The sequence below is a fragment of the Lissotriton vulgaris genome, chromosome 2_1 (genome assembly GCF_964263255.1).
Source record: "Lissotriton vulgaris chromosome 2_1, aLisVul1.2, whole genome shotgun sequence".
NCBI classification, from domain to species: Eukaryota; Metazoa; Chordata; class Amphibia; order Caudata; family Salamandridae; genus Lissotriton; species Lissotriton vulgaris.
The window spans coordinates 1,324,604,692-1,324,620,133 of NC_141687.1; the positions used below are offsets into that span (position 1 = coordinate 1,324,604,692).

Sequence of the window (15,442 nt, forward strand, 5' to 3'; positions counted from 1 at the left end):
CCTTTAAAAAACACAATGTTTTATAGCTCTCATTTTGTGAGTTCTGTGCATTGACCCGCCCTTTGGAAAGAATCCCAAAATAATTGCATATGACCAAAACAAGCCCAATGCAAAAAAAAAAATCAACAGAGGCTTAATAATAAAGATAGCACATGTTAAATGAAATTGGGTGCTAATAAACGAAAAGGTCACAATATTTATGTCTGGCTGTATTTCTCCTGCTATACTACAATAACCTCACTGTATAACAATTCATAAAGCTAAATGTGTTGAGCTATTTACCTTAACTATGGACTATGTACTTTCAAAAGATCTGGAGGTTCAATGGCAGGTTCACTGAGGGACAGGTTGAAATTCATTTTTGCAAATAAACATTTAATATTTCATATTCGGACACTCTGAAAATGTTGAGCGTATTTGCTCTCTTTATTCGGTCCCCCACGTTTTGATCAATCTGTATTGATTCCTCGTTTTAGATGATAGTCCACCCTTTGAAGAACCATATCGGTTTTCCTTTCATTGTGAGGTTTACACAAAGTAATTTAATTCCTTATAAAGAAGAAGAAAACGTTTGTAGATGCAGAATTGTGAAACAGCCACTTAAGGTTTTTCATTTCTCTTCATCTGAATTTGCGGTAAAAAAAAAAAATGCACGTGAGATTTATGGGCTAGATGTGTTATTGATACTCTTTATCGTTGGCACCTAGACAGATGTACCAGGTTTCTATGATGAAAGAGAGGACTTAACCGAAATACAATGGATTGTCTCTTGCAGTGGCCAATAACTTGCCAAATTGTCAAATGACCGCTGACTATTCCAACAATTCGCACTTACAAACATTGCTAATTATTGTTTCCTGGGTGGATGTCATTAAAGTCTGACATAGATTCATTTCAGCTTGGCCATTCGGATACACCTTGATGCAGTGCGACATCATTCGTTCTGCACTGGCCTTAAGCCACTCGGAATTGATTATAGAAATTGCCCTTGCGACCTAATAAAGTACGACATTTTAATTAAATGTTTCCATTCAGACACCAGCAACCAGATGTATTTTTTTTTTACATTAAAGAACGTTATTTTCAAACTCAAATAGAATTCACGTGACACCTCGTCACAAATACAACCTCACTCTTCACATGACCCAAGGATCAAAGTAACAAAAAGGTAAAGCATTAAAAATAATCTGTTATTAAAATACACACAAATTTTACGTACTTAAGTCGAACAGCCAGGCCGATCATATCTTACAAGCACCACTACCCATTTTAATATTCTGACTGATAGTAATTAAATTAAATAATTGTATAACTGTGCCTACACTAGTTAAATTAGCATTTTTAAAAAAATATTTTACTCTTAAAGGGAGCTAAGACTGTAGACAAGCTAAGCGGTGTTGTATAATTTGCTCATCCCTAGAAGGGGCACACTGGGTTAGAGAGGATCCCAATGTCCTAAGGAGATGTAGTCACAGAATCCACCTCTCTGTCCCCCCTACTCCCCCTTCTGCAACAACAGTGGATGTGGCGTCTTTACCTGACACAGATCCAGGAGAAATTAATTTTGCATTAATATTGTTGTGCATGTACAGTGATATCCAGCCTTAAAGCGTATCTGTACATTGAAACTAAATGTCTAATAGTAACCAAACCAAAAGGGTAGTAGGTACTACATTAGTTCAGAGATGTCTTCCTTTGCAAGCCCTGAGTATCTGTGGACAGTGGATGAACATGGTTTGACTGTGTTTTTTTGGTTGTGCATTTAACCAATGGGGTGATATGTAGCTAGAGCTAGATAGCTTGCTGACTCTCAGGGCTGCTTTATGTGTGTTATAGAGCCAGCTTCAAGTGTGCGACTTGACCTTGCTTCATGTCAACCGTTGCTTCTGTTTGTATATAGTGTGCATTGCATGTGCTGCTGTAAATATTTTGAAAACATATTTGTGACCATTCCAAGATTCACGCTGCATTTGATGCGGTCATCCTCAATTTTCACTTGTGGTGAAAATGATACGTTCAGAATGGCTGCTCAGCTTGTGAGCATTTCAGTTGCCATGGTGATGGTTAAGTTTGACCGTTTGGTGTCTGAAAATGCTTTTTTTTCCAGTAATTGCTTAATAGCTGTGGTTGGGTGAGTTGTGTACTTGTGTTAGGTCTCTCTTGCTTCCAAAAACATTTTCGCAATTGTTAAGACTAAAACCATCTCTGACAAACGCCTTGTATTGTCACATTCCTCTTATGTTTTCAAGGGGGGGTTTGCATTTAGCTCTGATCTTATCGAATCTAGATGTTTGGAGGCCGGTGGATGAACGAATCGATGACCTTATGAAGAAAATGACGACATGCCTATGTGTGTATCTGTTGAAACAGTAACAGCCCAATTCTGTCAACGGAATAACATCATGGAGGGTTTTGACTTTGAATGTGTGCATCCACAATTCAGCCAACCAGAGTTTCCAGGCTTTTGTGAAAGAGATGGCTGACTTCAGCGTGTTCCATGGAAGTACACCGCTTTTACCTACGTTTGCATTGCAGGTTGTACAGTGGATACGTTTTTAGTTGTACGAGCGCCAGGTTCATTCAGTATGGTGTCCAAGGGTATATTTTCATGTTTTTATCTGGCTGCATCATATTGGATCACTTTGAGCAAGGGTATTTGATGTTTTCGCAGGGAGAGGTAAAGACAGTTGGCAATGTCAAAGGACAATTTATGGAAGTATTAATTGGTGGTGCTCTAAGGCTAAATGGGAGGATATGTGAGAATGGACAATGGATGTGGTGTTGTGCGATGTGTTATGTCCTGGTGCCTTGTAGTGGTATAGTGTGCTAGTGACCAATGTATCTTGCCATCAAGGTACATTTTAGACTTTTTCAGGTATGTCTGAAGTTTTTTGAGGGATCTGGACAACATGCTTCTGTATATACCAAACGTATTGTCCAGGGAAAGTAGGAAAATCATGGCAGGTCTAGAATCTACTGCCATTTACTGGCATATATCCATGCTTAGCTGCCTCTTCATTTACTTTTAAGTCGGCAAATTAATATTTACAGCAAGTGTGCTTCGCTAATGAACGGCCGGGCCTGAGGCATTATGCCCCCTTTGTCCTCCTCTTTTGACGTACCTGGATTCAAGGAAGACTGAGTTTTTTTTGTACTTTAATGCTAGGGGACTTTCATTGGGTGTAATAGGAGTTTCTTTGACGGAGGTCGAATGTGCAATCATACATGCTGTCTTATCAGTGAAATTACTGAATGCATCTAAAAGCTCATTGGGATTCATACTAAGCTAAAAAGTGGGCTTGGTGTAGTCATTGTATTCCGGATTTTAGGAAATGCCAATCAATTACTAATCTTAATTTACATCAGATTTAGCAATCCTGCAGTCAAATATGCAAATAAGCATCAATTGTTCAATTTCAGCCTCTTAGGCCTCAATACAAAGAGAAAGCGATCATTGTACCAAGTGCCACCATATTTATCACAAGCCAACATCAAGTTGCTTTTACACAAACTGACAGCGTTCCTGGAAACTGTGTATCGGCTCCATTGGCATCAGTCTGTAATTAGAAACTAAAAGTATGAACAAAGTAATCAATTGGAAATGCCATTGCCCCCTGCAGGTCCTGGACTGGATTGAAAACCACGGAGAAGCATTTCTGAGTAAACACACTGGAGTGGGGAAGTCGCTTCATCGAGCCCGGGCGCTCCAGAAAAGACACGATGACTTCGAAGAAGTTGCCCAGGTAGGACACCGGACCCATATATTTCTCGCTCTTTGAAGGTCACTTCGGATAGAATTTGCATGCTTATTTTTAAGCGCGTGCATACCCACACACTTAATAGTCTAATGCTAACCGATGTTATCTTTAAACTGAACAGGTTCCTCTTCGGTATTATGCACGTGACTATCCTAAGTTTAAACTAAAAACATTGGCGTGCATCCTCATTCTGTATTTAAATGTCTCTTCAGGTCACATTTCTACTAATGATGTCAGTGTTTTATCTGTGCTGATTTTATTTTTCAAAGGGGATTCGAAAAATGAGGAGAGGTGTAAAATAATCTGATGTGGCTAGTGTGTATTCCATCCCAGGTTCCATGTCTGTTCTGCCGGAGTTATTTGTGGCTTTTGATACTGTGGGCTTTATCGTTCTTGTCGAGATTATGGAATAAGTGGTACACAGGTCAGCTTCAACTTTATACTCGTCCCTCATAGGGCAGGAAAAGAGAGTGGGTTCGATTACCTTGTTCCTTTCACCTTTTTTAATTGTTGTGTTGGCGTTCCATTTGATTCTCATTCTCTGCTCCCCATTTAATATTCATGTAGAGGCTGTTTTAAAGCTTCTCCTTGAATAAAATATATTCTTGCATCCCTATGCTCTCACCACACAAAGGTAAAGGTATGTACATGCTTCGAAACAATCCCATCAATTTTTCATCAAGCCAGATGCGCTGACCGCCCCTGCAGCCTGGCTTCAAGCCAACAGTCTGAAACACGGTTGTAATAAAATAGAGATACAACTTCTTGGTTGCAATTTTTTTTAACGGAATAATTTATTAATTTAGTTTTGTGAAACATTAGTCTCCCATAAAATACATAGTGATAATTCTGACAGAAGGGGTTAAAACTAATTTTCCTTTATTTTATCAAGTAAGGGGGCAGCTGTAAAATTAAAACATGTTTATGAATTCCTTGGCAAACATTTTTGAGTGTGCATGTTTTGATTAATCCATCAAATTATTTACATTAAAGACGATAAGTATCCTTACATTTTGTTCTGAAATCCACACAGCCATCAGCAAGAGCGCAGTTGCATGGCAACAGTGTAAAAAATATAATTTCACAAATGGCAACAGAAGTTGAAGACCTCAAGTATGCAATAGAGATTGTTCGATCCAAAACTTTGACGAAAACAATTACTGAAATGTATTTCTTTGGGCAAATAAAATAAAAACAATGTCTGTTCCACTACTAATGATTCTTGAACAGTGTGATAAGTCAGAGGCGTGCCCAACAATGGCCTGCACAGGCAGTAACCAAGGTATCTTAGTGGCCCACTCTAGAGAATACATTTCCAAAAGGAAGAGAAAGGACTGCAGCTTACCATAGAGGAGGCTATCGAGGATGTACACGTTTGCACCAGAGGTTCTGAGAAGAAATACAAAACCATAAAGTCCGTTATAAGAAGGGAAAGGATTGTATGATAAAGATGTACCAGTGTATGTATCACAGTTAAAAAAAAAGTAGGCTAATGATGACCCTTAACAACTCCCTCCTAAAGTCATTCATGTTTCAGGGCTAGCAGCAGGCTGGTAGTCAGCAGCATTGATTCCAACTTGTCAGATGCTTCTTGAGACAAGCCCCCTCTCCTCTCAGTGAGATGCTGTAGTGGTGGACAAGATTATACCCGCGGCCTCTCGTGCATATAAAATATCTGGTCTTTATATATGTGGCAACGTGCTGCCATCTGGTTTCATTGCATGCTCATAAAATCTTATAGGTCTAACGTGTAGAGCAGATGTAGATGTGTTACCAAGCTTTTATTATATCACCATAACTGTGCCAAAGCGGCCGGCATGACTCGTGGGTGGGGGTTCGCGCGGGGGGAGGATGGGGGTGTTAAATAATATTGAAAAATAAACGTACCTTCCCGGGTCCTGCGATATCGCAGCTCCTGGCTGGGACCGTTTTCCTGCTCTCCTACTGAATAGAAAGCAGGCAGCCTCCCTCCCCTCCCCTAAGCCAATCACAGCGCTCCAATGGCAGCGATGTGATTGGTGGGGACAACGCCCAGTCTGGCGCCTATGGGGAGACCATTTTCTCCATGTAGGCTTCATGCAGACTACATGGAGAAAAGGGAGAGTGCGCATGACTGGTTTGGTCGGCCCCAGAGGGTGGACCAAACAGTCAGGGCCCACAACATTGGGCAAGCCACTCCTCCCCAAACCGCCCACCCACCTGCCCCCGAGAAGCAGAAACATAAAATGGTAGTTTTACCATTTTATGTTTTGTGCCTCTCGTACTGCGAGAAAGCAGTGGGGCGACGCTCCTCCACCCTAATGGAGGAACAACCTCTGCTTCTTACCCAGGTACAGGATAGACCTGCCGCATGCATTGTCCCCTACGCTTTTACACCCTTATCCTGACATGCAAGCTGCAAGTGATAGCTGACACCAAGCTGTAGAAAAAGAGAATGAGGGGGATGCATATCGGTACAAAGCTGTTATACAGCTTTTTTCGAAATAGGGAAGGAAAAGCTGTACAGACCTACCACCTCCCTCTCTATAAGCACTGATTAAAGAAGACTGTGGAGCAAATTGGGACCCGAGTTAGGGATACAGAGAATTTCATTTCAAACCTCCTATGCCATTCAAAAATGTGATCATCGGAAAACTTGGGAATTGCAAAGGGACCCAAATATTGGAAATCCACAATTACACAAGTAAAGGCGAGGAATTCAATAAAGGTAGTAATAGATCAGAATCTGCTTCGAAATATCAGGATTTCATGGAGTACTGAATTGTAACCAGAAGCTGTTCACAAAATAAAGAAAATTGACAAGTCTTGATAACTAAATGATCTAGTCTATCTCACAAGTGAGCATACTGGCCCTGATCATAGGTATGAGTATTAATTTACCAATCAAGTAGCAAAACTTGCTTGACGTGTGCATCAAAACAGCAATACGATTTCATGAATCCTTACATAAAACCCTTTTAAAAAAGCCTAATCTTCCTTTAGTGGACAAGAAACTTAAATGCAAGTAGCGTGTCACACTGATATGTCACATTTTGCAATGTGGAGCCTAATTGGATTTGTTGCTCAAATATGACTTTACTTTAAAAAATAAAGACAAGAGGCGTTTACAAAATAGGAACAGTTGGTTTAATCAAACACTAGGGCTGGGAGTGTAGCATGCAGAAACGGGTCTAAGGACTGACTCGAAGTACAATAGTTTTGGACTGCTTTTTAGGTCGAACCTAGAGCAGGACATGTGCTGTGCTCTGGCGAGACTTTTAGTAAGGGCTTCAGAAAATGCTACCACTGTGGTCTAGAGTTTGCTTGCATGTGCGCGGGCACACAAGCAGAGGTGCCATATGACTTTCCTCTCTCGTCATGGGCCACAGGCCCTGGCTGTTCTCTCCTCGCTCTGCATTCCATTCTCCAAAGTTGAAAACAACCCAACACGGACCTTCTCCAGCTTGCTCTTTCCCCTCTCGACCCCTCCCTTTGGACAGGGAGGAGTGAAACTGCTCCTGTTTGAAAGCCTCACCATTGTTCATGCCATGGAAGTTTGTTAATAGGGCATGAACAGTGCATTTTATTTCTTGAAAACAAGTGTCCCTGTCTCCCTCTCTACTCTGAGCTGCTCGCTTCTCTGGCTCCCACCTCTAGTCTTCAAGGTCAGAGTCTGCCAGCAGCTTCGCTCTGCAGCTCTTCTCTCCTCCTTCTCCCCCCTCCCTTTTTTAGAGGGGAGTGGAAGGGAGGCTGGGTCCATTGCAAGCTACTCAACCAGCAGCTTTAGGTATGTCATAGAAGTGGCCAATTTACCTGTAATACGTAGTGCATTCCCACAATACGTAGTGCTTACCCCCTCTACCACCCACTCTGTCCTAACACTTATCATCAGGTTCAAAGCTCGCCGTGCTTACCCCCTCTGCCCCTGCTCTGTCCTAACACTTATCAGGTTCAAAGCTTGCTGTGCTTACCCCCCCCCCTGCCTACTGCTCTGTCCTAACACTGATCATCAGGTTCAAAGCTCGCCGTGCTTACCCCCCGGCCCCGCTCTGTCCTACCACTTATCATCAGGTTCGAAGCTCGCCGTGCTTACCCCCCTGCCCCCGCTCTGTCCTAACACTGATCATCAGGTTCAAAGCTCGCCATGCTTACCCCCCTGCCCCTGCTATGTCCTAACACTTATCCTCAGGTTCAGAGCTCACCTTGCTTAATCCCGCTGCCCCCACTCTGTCCTAACACATATCATCAGGGTCAAAGCTTGCCTTGCTTATCCCCTCTGCCCTCGCTCTGTCCTAACAGTTATCATCAGGTTCAAAGCTTGCTGTACTTACCCCCCTGCCCCCCGCTCTGTCCTAACACTTATCATCAGGTTCAAAGCTCGCCGTGCCTACCCCCTGCCCCCGCTCTGTCCTAGCACTGATCATCAGGTTCAAAGCTCTCCGTGCTTACCCCCTTGCCCCCTCTCTGTCCTAACACTTATCATCAGGTTCAAAGCTTGCCGTGCTTACCCCCCTGCCCCCGCTCTGTCCTAACACTTATCATCAGGTTCAAAGCTCGCCGTGCTTAGCCCTGTGCCCCCGCTCTGTCCTAACGCTTATCATCAGGTTCAAAGCTCGCCGTGCTTACCCCCCCCTGCCCCCGCTCTGTCCTAACACTGATCATCAGGTTCAAAGCTCAGCGTGCTTACCCCCCTGCTCCCTGCTCTATCCTAAAACTGATCATCAGGTTCAAAGCTCGCCGTGCTTACTCCCCTGCCCCCCGCTCTGTCCTAACACTGATCATCAGGTTCAAAGCTCGCCCTGCTTACCCCCTCTGCCACCCACTCTGTCCTAACACTTATCATCAGGTTTAAAGCTAGCCGTGCTTACCCCCCCCCCCCCCCCCGCCCCCGCTCTGTCCTTACACTTATCATCAGGTTCGAAGCTCGCCGTGCTTACCCCCCTGCCCCCCCCCGCTCTGTCCTAATTTTGATCATTAGGTTCAAAATTCGCCCTGCTTACCCCCTCTGCCCCTGCTCTGTCCTAACACTTATCATCAGGCTCAAAGCTCGCCGTGCTTATCCCCCTGCCCACGCACTGTCCTAACACTTATCATCAGGTTCAGAGCTCGCAGTGATTATCCCCCTGCACCCCATCTGTCCTTACACTTATCATCAGGTTCAAAGTGCCCCGTGCTTCCCGCGCTCTGTCCTAACAATTATCATCAGGTTCAAAGCTTTCCGTGCGCACACCCCTGCCCTGTCCTAACACTTATCATCAGGTTCAAAGCTCGCCATGCTTACCCCTATGCCCTCCGCTCTGCATTAACAATTATCATCTGGTTCAAACCTCACCGCGCTTGCCCCCCGCTCTGTCCTAACACTTATGATTGGGTTCAAAGCTCGCCGTGCTTATCCCCCTGCCCCCACTCTGTCCTAACACTTTACTCGTCAGGTTCAAAGCTCGCTGTGCTTATCCCCCTGTCTCGCTCTGTTCTAACTATTATCATCAGGTTCAAAGCTGGCCGTGCTTACCCCCCCTGCCCCACGCACTGTCCTAACACTTATCAGGTTCACAGCTCGCCCCTATGCAGCACAATATCCTTGGTTCAACAACATCAACTGTTGCATGGCTAAACACTTATAAGGTCCCAAAAGTGAGACCAATTGGCTATTCCAATGCTTATTATACATTTCTTGAAGCATCATAAAACAATTCATAGATGAGGGTGGAATGTGGATCTGGTCATGAAGCCATACATTTCTCCCAGCTGATGACAAATGCAGGTGGGTCTCAACCTTGCATGGACACAATGAGGGCCAGTGATCACTGTGTGTGTAGTGGGTGCTATGTCCTAATTGACTGAGTGTCCTTAACTTCATGTGACATCTAACTTTAGGGTGTTTTGGAAACGTGCGCCCCTCTAGCCATGTCCTTCTTTTGGGGTCCAATCTCCCAGAACTATTGTGGTGGGACTAATCTGGGTTTTTCCTGTTCGCGTGTTTGTCTTGATGGTTACGTGTCGCCCCTCCTGCGATCTGTCAATCATTAGCTTCAGGCCTAGGGCACAGGGACTGCCTGACCACATATTCCTGACTCTGGGTTGATGGAGAGATCATATGGGGGAATTTTGACAACAGTGATTCAATTTAATTTTTGTACATACACGTATCATTGCATACATCTACATCAATATTAACAAATTGTATTCTCTTGTCTGGTTATTTCTATATTGATGTCCACTTCTTTGCAAGGCTTAAATGCTTTAGATTGATAGATAAGCAGCTGCTCCAGAAGTACCTTTTGTACAGTATTTTGTAGTCCCGGAACTCATTGAAGTGCTTAGCTTTTTATCGGGTTCCTATGTACCTTCTAGTGCATGATTCAAAGGGTGTTGGTTTCCATTAGACCGATAAAGAAATGGGAAACGTCGGGTGAAGTTAATGTTGTTTGAGGGTAGACTAGAGGTGCTCTGTGAGGTTAATAGTACAGGTGGGTAGTTAGGGAATAATGTAAGGATAGACACAGCAGCACATTAGGTTGAGATGTCACCGGTTGTGAGGAGCTTGTGGGATGTTATCCAGTAGTTTTGTGTATGCATTGAGATTGTTGGCATAACGGATGGTGTTGCTGTGACAAAGCCTGTAGGATTTTGATCTGTACGTCAAAGTGCACTTTATCCAAGATCTAGATTTTAGGAGGTTCAGTCTTCCAAGTTTTTGTTGCCTTTCTGAATTGTAGGTGGTGGCACATTGCCCTGCACCCATATGCATGTGTCTGTGGCTTCTATCTGGGTTACTCCTAAAAGGTAAAAAAGTACATAATTGGATTATGTTGAAACAATATTTTGTTTTGTTTGGTGAGTAATGAGGGACAGGTAGTTGAACCCATGCGTTTGCAATCAGGAAGGGTCCGACATGAAAAAAATATATATACATTTCCCATAAGAAGTTGTGACTTACTGAAGTTAGTTCAAGAATGCATAGGGAGAAAGCCGCACTAAAAGACAGAAAAGTTCTGTGAATTGGACCTGAATTGAAAACCCTGATCTCCAGGACTTCATTTACAGACATAAGCTAGAGTAAGTTACGTTTCTTTTGTCTTGTTAGCCCACCACTGTCACTGCCTAATGCCAAAGCTGCAGGATCCCTAAGCTTTGTACTTTCAATCTCGTACCTTTTCCCTTCTACCACCAGACACTTCTTGTCACTTTCCCTCACAATTGTAGATTTTTTTTCATTCCTTCTCTCTCGTGATCCTGGTCAAAGTCTGAGGATAAAAAATAAGTCACGACTTTCAAAAATGAGTGTCACTTCCTCACCTGCGTTAATTGAGCACAGCACATGTCTGCTCACTAAACCCTCCAAATGCACACAGGCGTGGCTCGGCGTGGACAGGCTTAGTTTCAACTCAATCTATGACGAGATGATAATTGCACTATTATTCGTTTGTCAATTATTTTACGGAAGCAGATTTGAAAAATTCTCCTCATCAGAATTTATTTTTGAAGTGCTTTAACTTTAAACCAGGAGTACTATGCTTACCAAAAATAATTGAGCAAAAACGTCTTACTTGTCTAAACAAACAAGTAGCATGAAACACGTGTGCACATATTCTGTTTTCCAAATTCACTTTAGGCAGCTGTGGGACATGGCTTTGTTAAAACTGGATGAAAACAAACTCTAACTCATTCAAGCGCTGGCCGATTTTTTTTTTTCATGATGAGGGATTTTAAGGACCCTATCTACAGAAATGTGAATGCTTTAGCGCCAACGTTAAAACAACCGCCAGAGATGTTCTTGCGTAGCTGTTGATGAACTACTTGATGTCAAGTGGGCTGTATAATGATATTCTCAGTCTTGGAAGTTTGAGGTGGGACCTCAGGGAGAGGTGATGTACCATAATTGTTGACATCTGGGCTTGAGACCTGCTCTATATTTTCTTGAAGGATGCATATGCTTGTGTACTTGGTGCACGGCTTTTCCTTCCTCCATCTAAATGATGTATTTCCCAGTCCTTCTCCTCCCTTAAATCTGACCTAGACATCGAATGCAGAGACGATTCATTTTTTGGGTTTTTGCCGTTTTTCATCGCGTCGAGACGTATATTGTCTAATAATAACTTCTTCTGAAATAATTAACCTTAGTCCATGACCAAAATAACGTAGGTATTGTTTATACATATGTTACTCTGCTGTGTTAATAATACAACTTTCCTGTTCCTCTGGAAGAAGTCATGGTACAATTTTCAGACGTTTATTGGCAATATTTCATGACAATTTAGGACTTGTCTCTTAGAACTCCTTTCAATGATTAATTTAGGGTTACCATATCCCTCTTCCTTCCCCGGGTTGTGCCTCATTCCAACTTTATAATTAAGTCTGGTATCAGGTTAAGACTATCAGCTTTTAGTATTATGCGTTAAAAAGATTGTAGAGCACAAGCTGTGTTTAGAAAGCAATTACATATTTTATGTCTCCCTGCCAAGTACCACGCATCAGGCGTTAGACTAACGTATTTCAGTGTAGTGGTCCAAATCACCGCACTGAAATGCTGCGTAATCTTCTGAGGCTTCACATCGGTTGTGAAGCCAGAGCGCTGTTGGCTACACTGTCAGACAGCCAGGTTGCAGCGTTCGGTCCGTGCTGCTTGCGGCAAGCTTGGGGACAGCTAGCTCAGCTCACGTCTGGGATGGCTTAGTCAGGCTGAGAGTCTACAATGTAAAAAGATTCACCCCTACCGCAATGCATTCAGATTCACTGTGACGTCACATCACATGATGGACTGAATCCATTTTTGAAAATGGCCAATGGCTACTGCCGAGAGAGAGACGCCCAGGAGAGAACAGCCTTGCTCTCTTCACCCATTGGCGGGCGGGCCCGGTGCGAGTGGGCTGCGTGGCAGACTCAAGTTTGTCATTGTGAGAAGCGCGACCGGCCGCAGCAGCTCACACAACACGTTTGTTGAGTGACTCAGTCAGACTGTGCCGTAATGCGACATATACTCAGGTCTGTTGACCGTCATCAAACCTGTCCCAGTCCGGACCACCACCAAGTGGGGGTGCCACACTGGCAGCCTGCTACAGTGTAGTCTGTCAGCACTGATCTGGAGCCAGGCCCGTGCAGGGGTAGTCATTGTGGCGGGCAGGGCTGGCCCGATGTCAGACTGGCACTAGCTGTGCTTGCTAACGTGGTGATTAATCATGTTCCTACTGAAAAGAGTTCAGAGTTTTGTCTAGTGCAAGTTTTGACTCAACAATAGCACAGAAGGTTAACATGCCTGCTGCAAAGGACGTGTATTCTGCATATCACAGAACAGTATTTTATGCGAGTAGCTCAGGGTGGGTCATGCTTTTGTCACAGAGATCCTTTTGTTACTTGGAAGTCATAAATGTAATCCTAATCTGCACAGTGACCTAAAAACTGTTATCAAAGACATCAGCTGCATGTAAAGTGCTTAGTATGACTCGACCACGGTTGCTGTGGGAGTCGTCATGGCTGAGCTGTCCCGTACCGTGGTGGCGCTCGGTCTGTCACTCACATTAGTGCTTAAGTATTTATCTCCTATTTTTTTTTTACTTAGTCAGAGCCACGTCATCATTCTGAGCCTGTAAGTTACAGCTCTGCTCATAGTTCTGTACTAATTGTGCTCAGCAGTCTAGAATTTTGGCTGTTCTGTAGTTGCTCTTTTACTTCAATAAATGGGTTACATCTTACCGGCAATTTGGCTTTCATTTATCACTACAAGGCTCTCCTGTAAAGTTAGGGCTCTTCTATTTTCAGGTACTTACAGCAGTTTTAAGATCATCTTAGAGTTTCTTGTTGCTCAAATGGGTTTAATTTCTGCTATTTACAGGTTTCTCTAATCTTCATTGCTTGATTTTGCTCGTGAGAAAGTGTCACTCATAGTCGTTTAACGTCACTCATAAATACGCTGAAATTATGAAAATGTCACACATAAACAATCTGAAACCGAGGCAGCTATGTTTATGTATGTGTATAAACATACTGCCTTACGTTTTGCAGTTTGTTTGGTACAAGGATTACATCCAAACTGCAAAAGTGACAGGATTTCCAATGCACTTGTGTCACCCTTACTTATATTCATTATTTATGATCAGAGCCACCGAACTGTGCGATTCTACGGCTGAAGCTTTGTTCCCATAGTTATGGATTTGCTGCATTTTCTTCATAATCCAACATCTGCTGCGTAATATGCTGACTTTAAAACAAAAACATTTTGTTTTAAGATCAAACATTTCAAAAGTTACTAAAAACTATGCACAGTGGAAAGCCCTTCACAATGGTTTACTGCCCATCTTTTCGTTCCTTATTTCTTTGTTTGACTGTTAAACTTGTACTAATGAGGTGAAATATTTGCCCAGATACCATGTGTAAAAATTGCAAAATAGTTAAACAACACTATCAAAAATTGAGCTGCATTATGCTGCATAATTTTCCTTTTCTTGGTGTATAGTTTAGCCAACCCTGTGCACATTTTGGTGCTCGCCTGACGCAACATTTCAGTGTCCCTGATTATGATGTAAGCAAAATTCTAGGTTTATTTCTTTAAACTAGATGGAACACATTCTAATCCAGGAGATCATTCATTCTGGTGAGATCTCAAGTTCAGTGTCGGGCTGGCCTTTTGGGCAGCCTGGTACTGCCAGAGGGGCCCTCTTAACAGAGTAAGATTGTGAGCTTTTCTTTGGTCCAGTCACGATACCTGTCATTAACAACAAATAAAAAGGTGGCCCACACTGGCCCGGTCAATACTGCAATGACAGATTGCCCAAAAGGCCAGTGCCACACTGCTCAATTTATCAGGTGTTAATAAAATATTTGCTTGGTACACAAAACTATGACTTACACATGTCTCTGACAATCTACTGCCAGTAAATATCTTTCTTCAGGAGATGTGTCTAAGTTTAGCTGTGCACCCAGTTCCTGGTTGTAAGTGGATTCTGTTGTGATTTTATTGTGTGCTTGTATTTATTGGAATGTACCTTCTTGTTATTTATGTGTTCTGATCTCTGCTGATACTCATTCCCTGCCCATCAAGCCACAACAATCTCTGGTCAGTCTGGTTTTGCTTGCACTTATTGTTTGTACGTATTTTGCTAAGGTCCCAGAGGTAATTAGGTTTGAATTAAAGGAAGTAAACGATGGCCCCCCCCAGCAGTATGAATGGTGACGCACGCTGTGTGTGGCTGAAAAGGTAGCCTCTTTGCGCCACATAATCGGTGGCCTGCAGTTCTTCTACTTGTCCATCTGATGGCAGCATAGAGCTGGCTAGCATATAGGTGAGTGACTGAATGTTCATGGGTTAGAACAGCTGCCGTTGGGCCAGGTTGGCTATTGTAGTGATTGGCTGTTGTAGTGATGAAGTGAGGTATTAATGGGGCGCTTAGGTAAGCTACTAATGTGACAGTCTTCTTTGGAGGAACAATTATTTCTCTTTCATGGTAGACATGTAAATCTGAGAACTAGTCACACACACAGATCTCCAGCGCCTACCAAATACTTTCACACTAATGGAGATGGGTTGGGGACCTGGAGTCTCCTGTCAGGGAAACCGCTATCAATGGTGCAGCAGGTGCACTGGCACAAAAGCACAGGGCTGTGAAGAACCACCAGCACCCCGATTAGAGATTACTTACTGAAGTGGGGCTAGGACCATTTTTCATGCCAAGTTTAAGGCCCCGAGCACGCTTATTTCCACTGCCCCG

General features: G+C 43.2%; 1 protein-coding gene across 6 annotated transcripts in view; it reads left to right on the top strand.

Annotated features, from left to right (window-relative positions):
• The window catches only part of KALRN (kalirin RhoGEF kinase), a 1,626,736-nt gene that overhangs the window by 794,091 nt on the left and 817,203 nt on the right, over positions 1-15,442 (top strand). For all 6 annotated transcript variants that reach the window (XM_086957084.1, XM_086957086.1, XM_086957088.1 and 3 more), the window contains exon 10: positions 3,621-3,743. In XM_086957084.1, the coding sequence (XP_086813210.1) occupies positions 3,621-3,743 (123 nt within the window). The remainder of the gene's footprint in view (positions 1-3,620; positions 3,744-15,442) is intronic.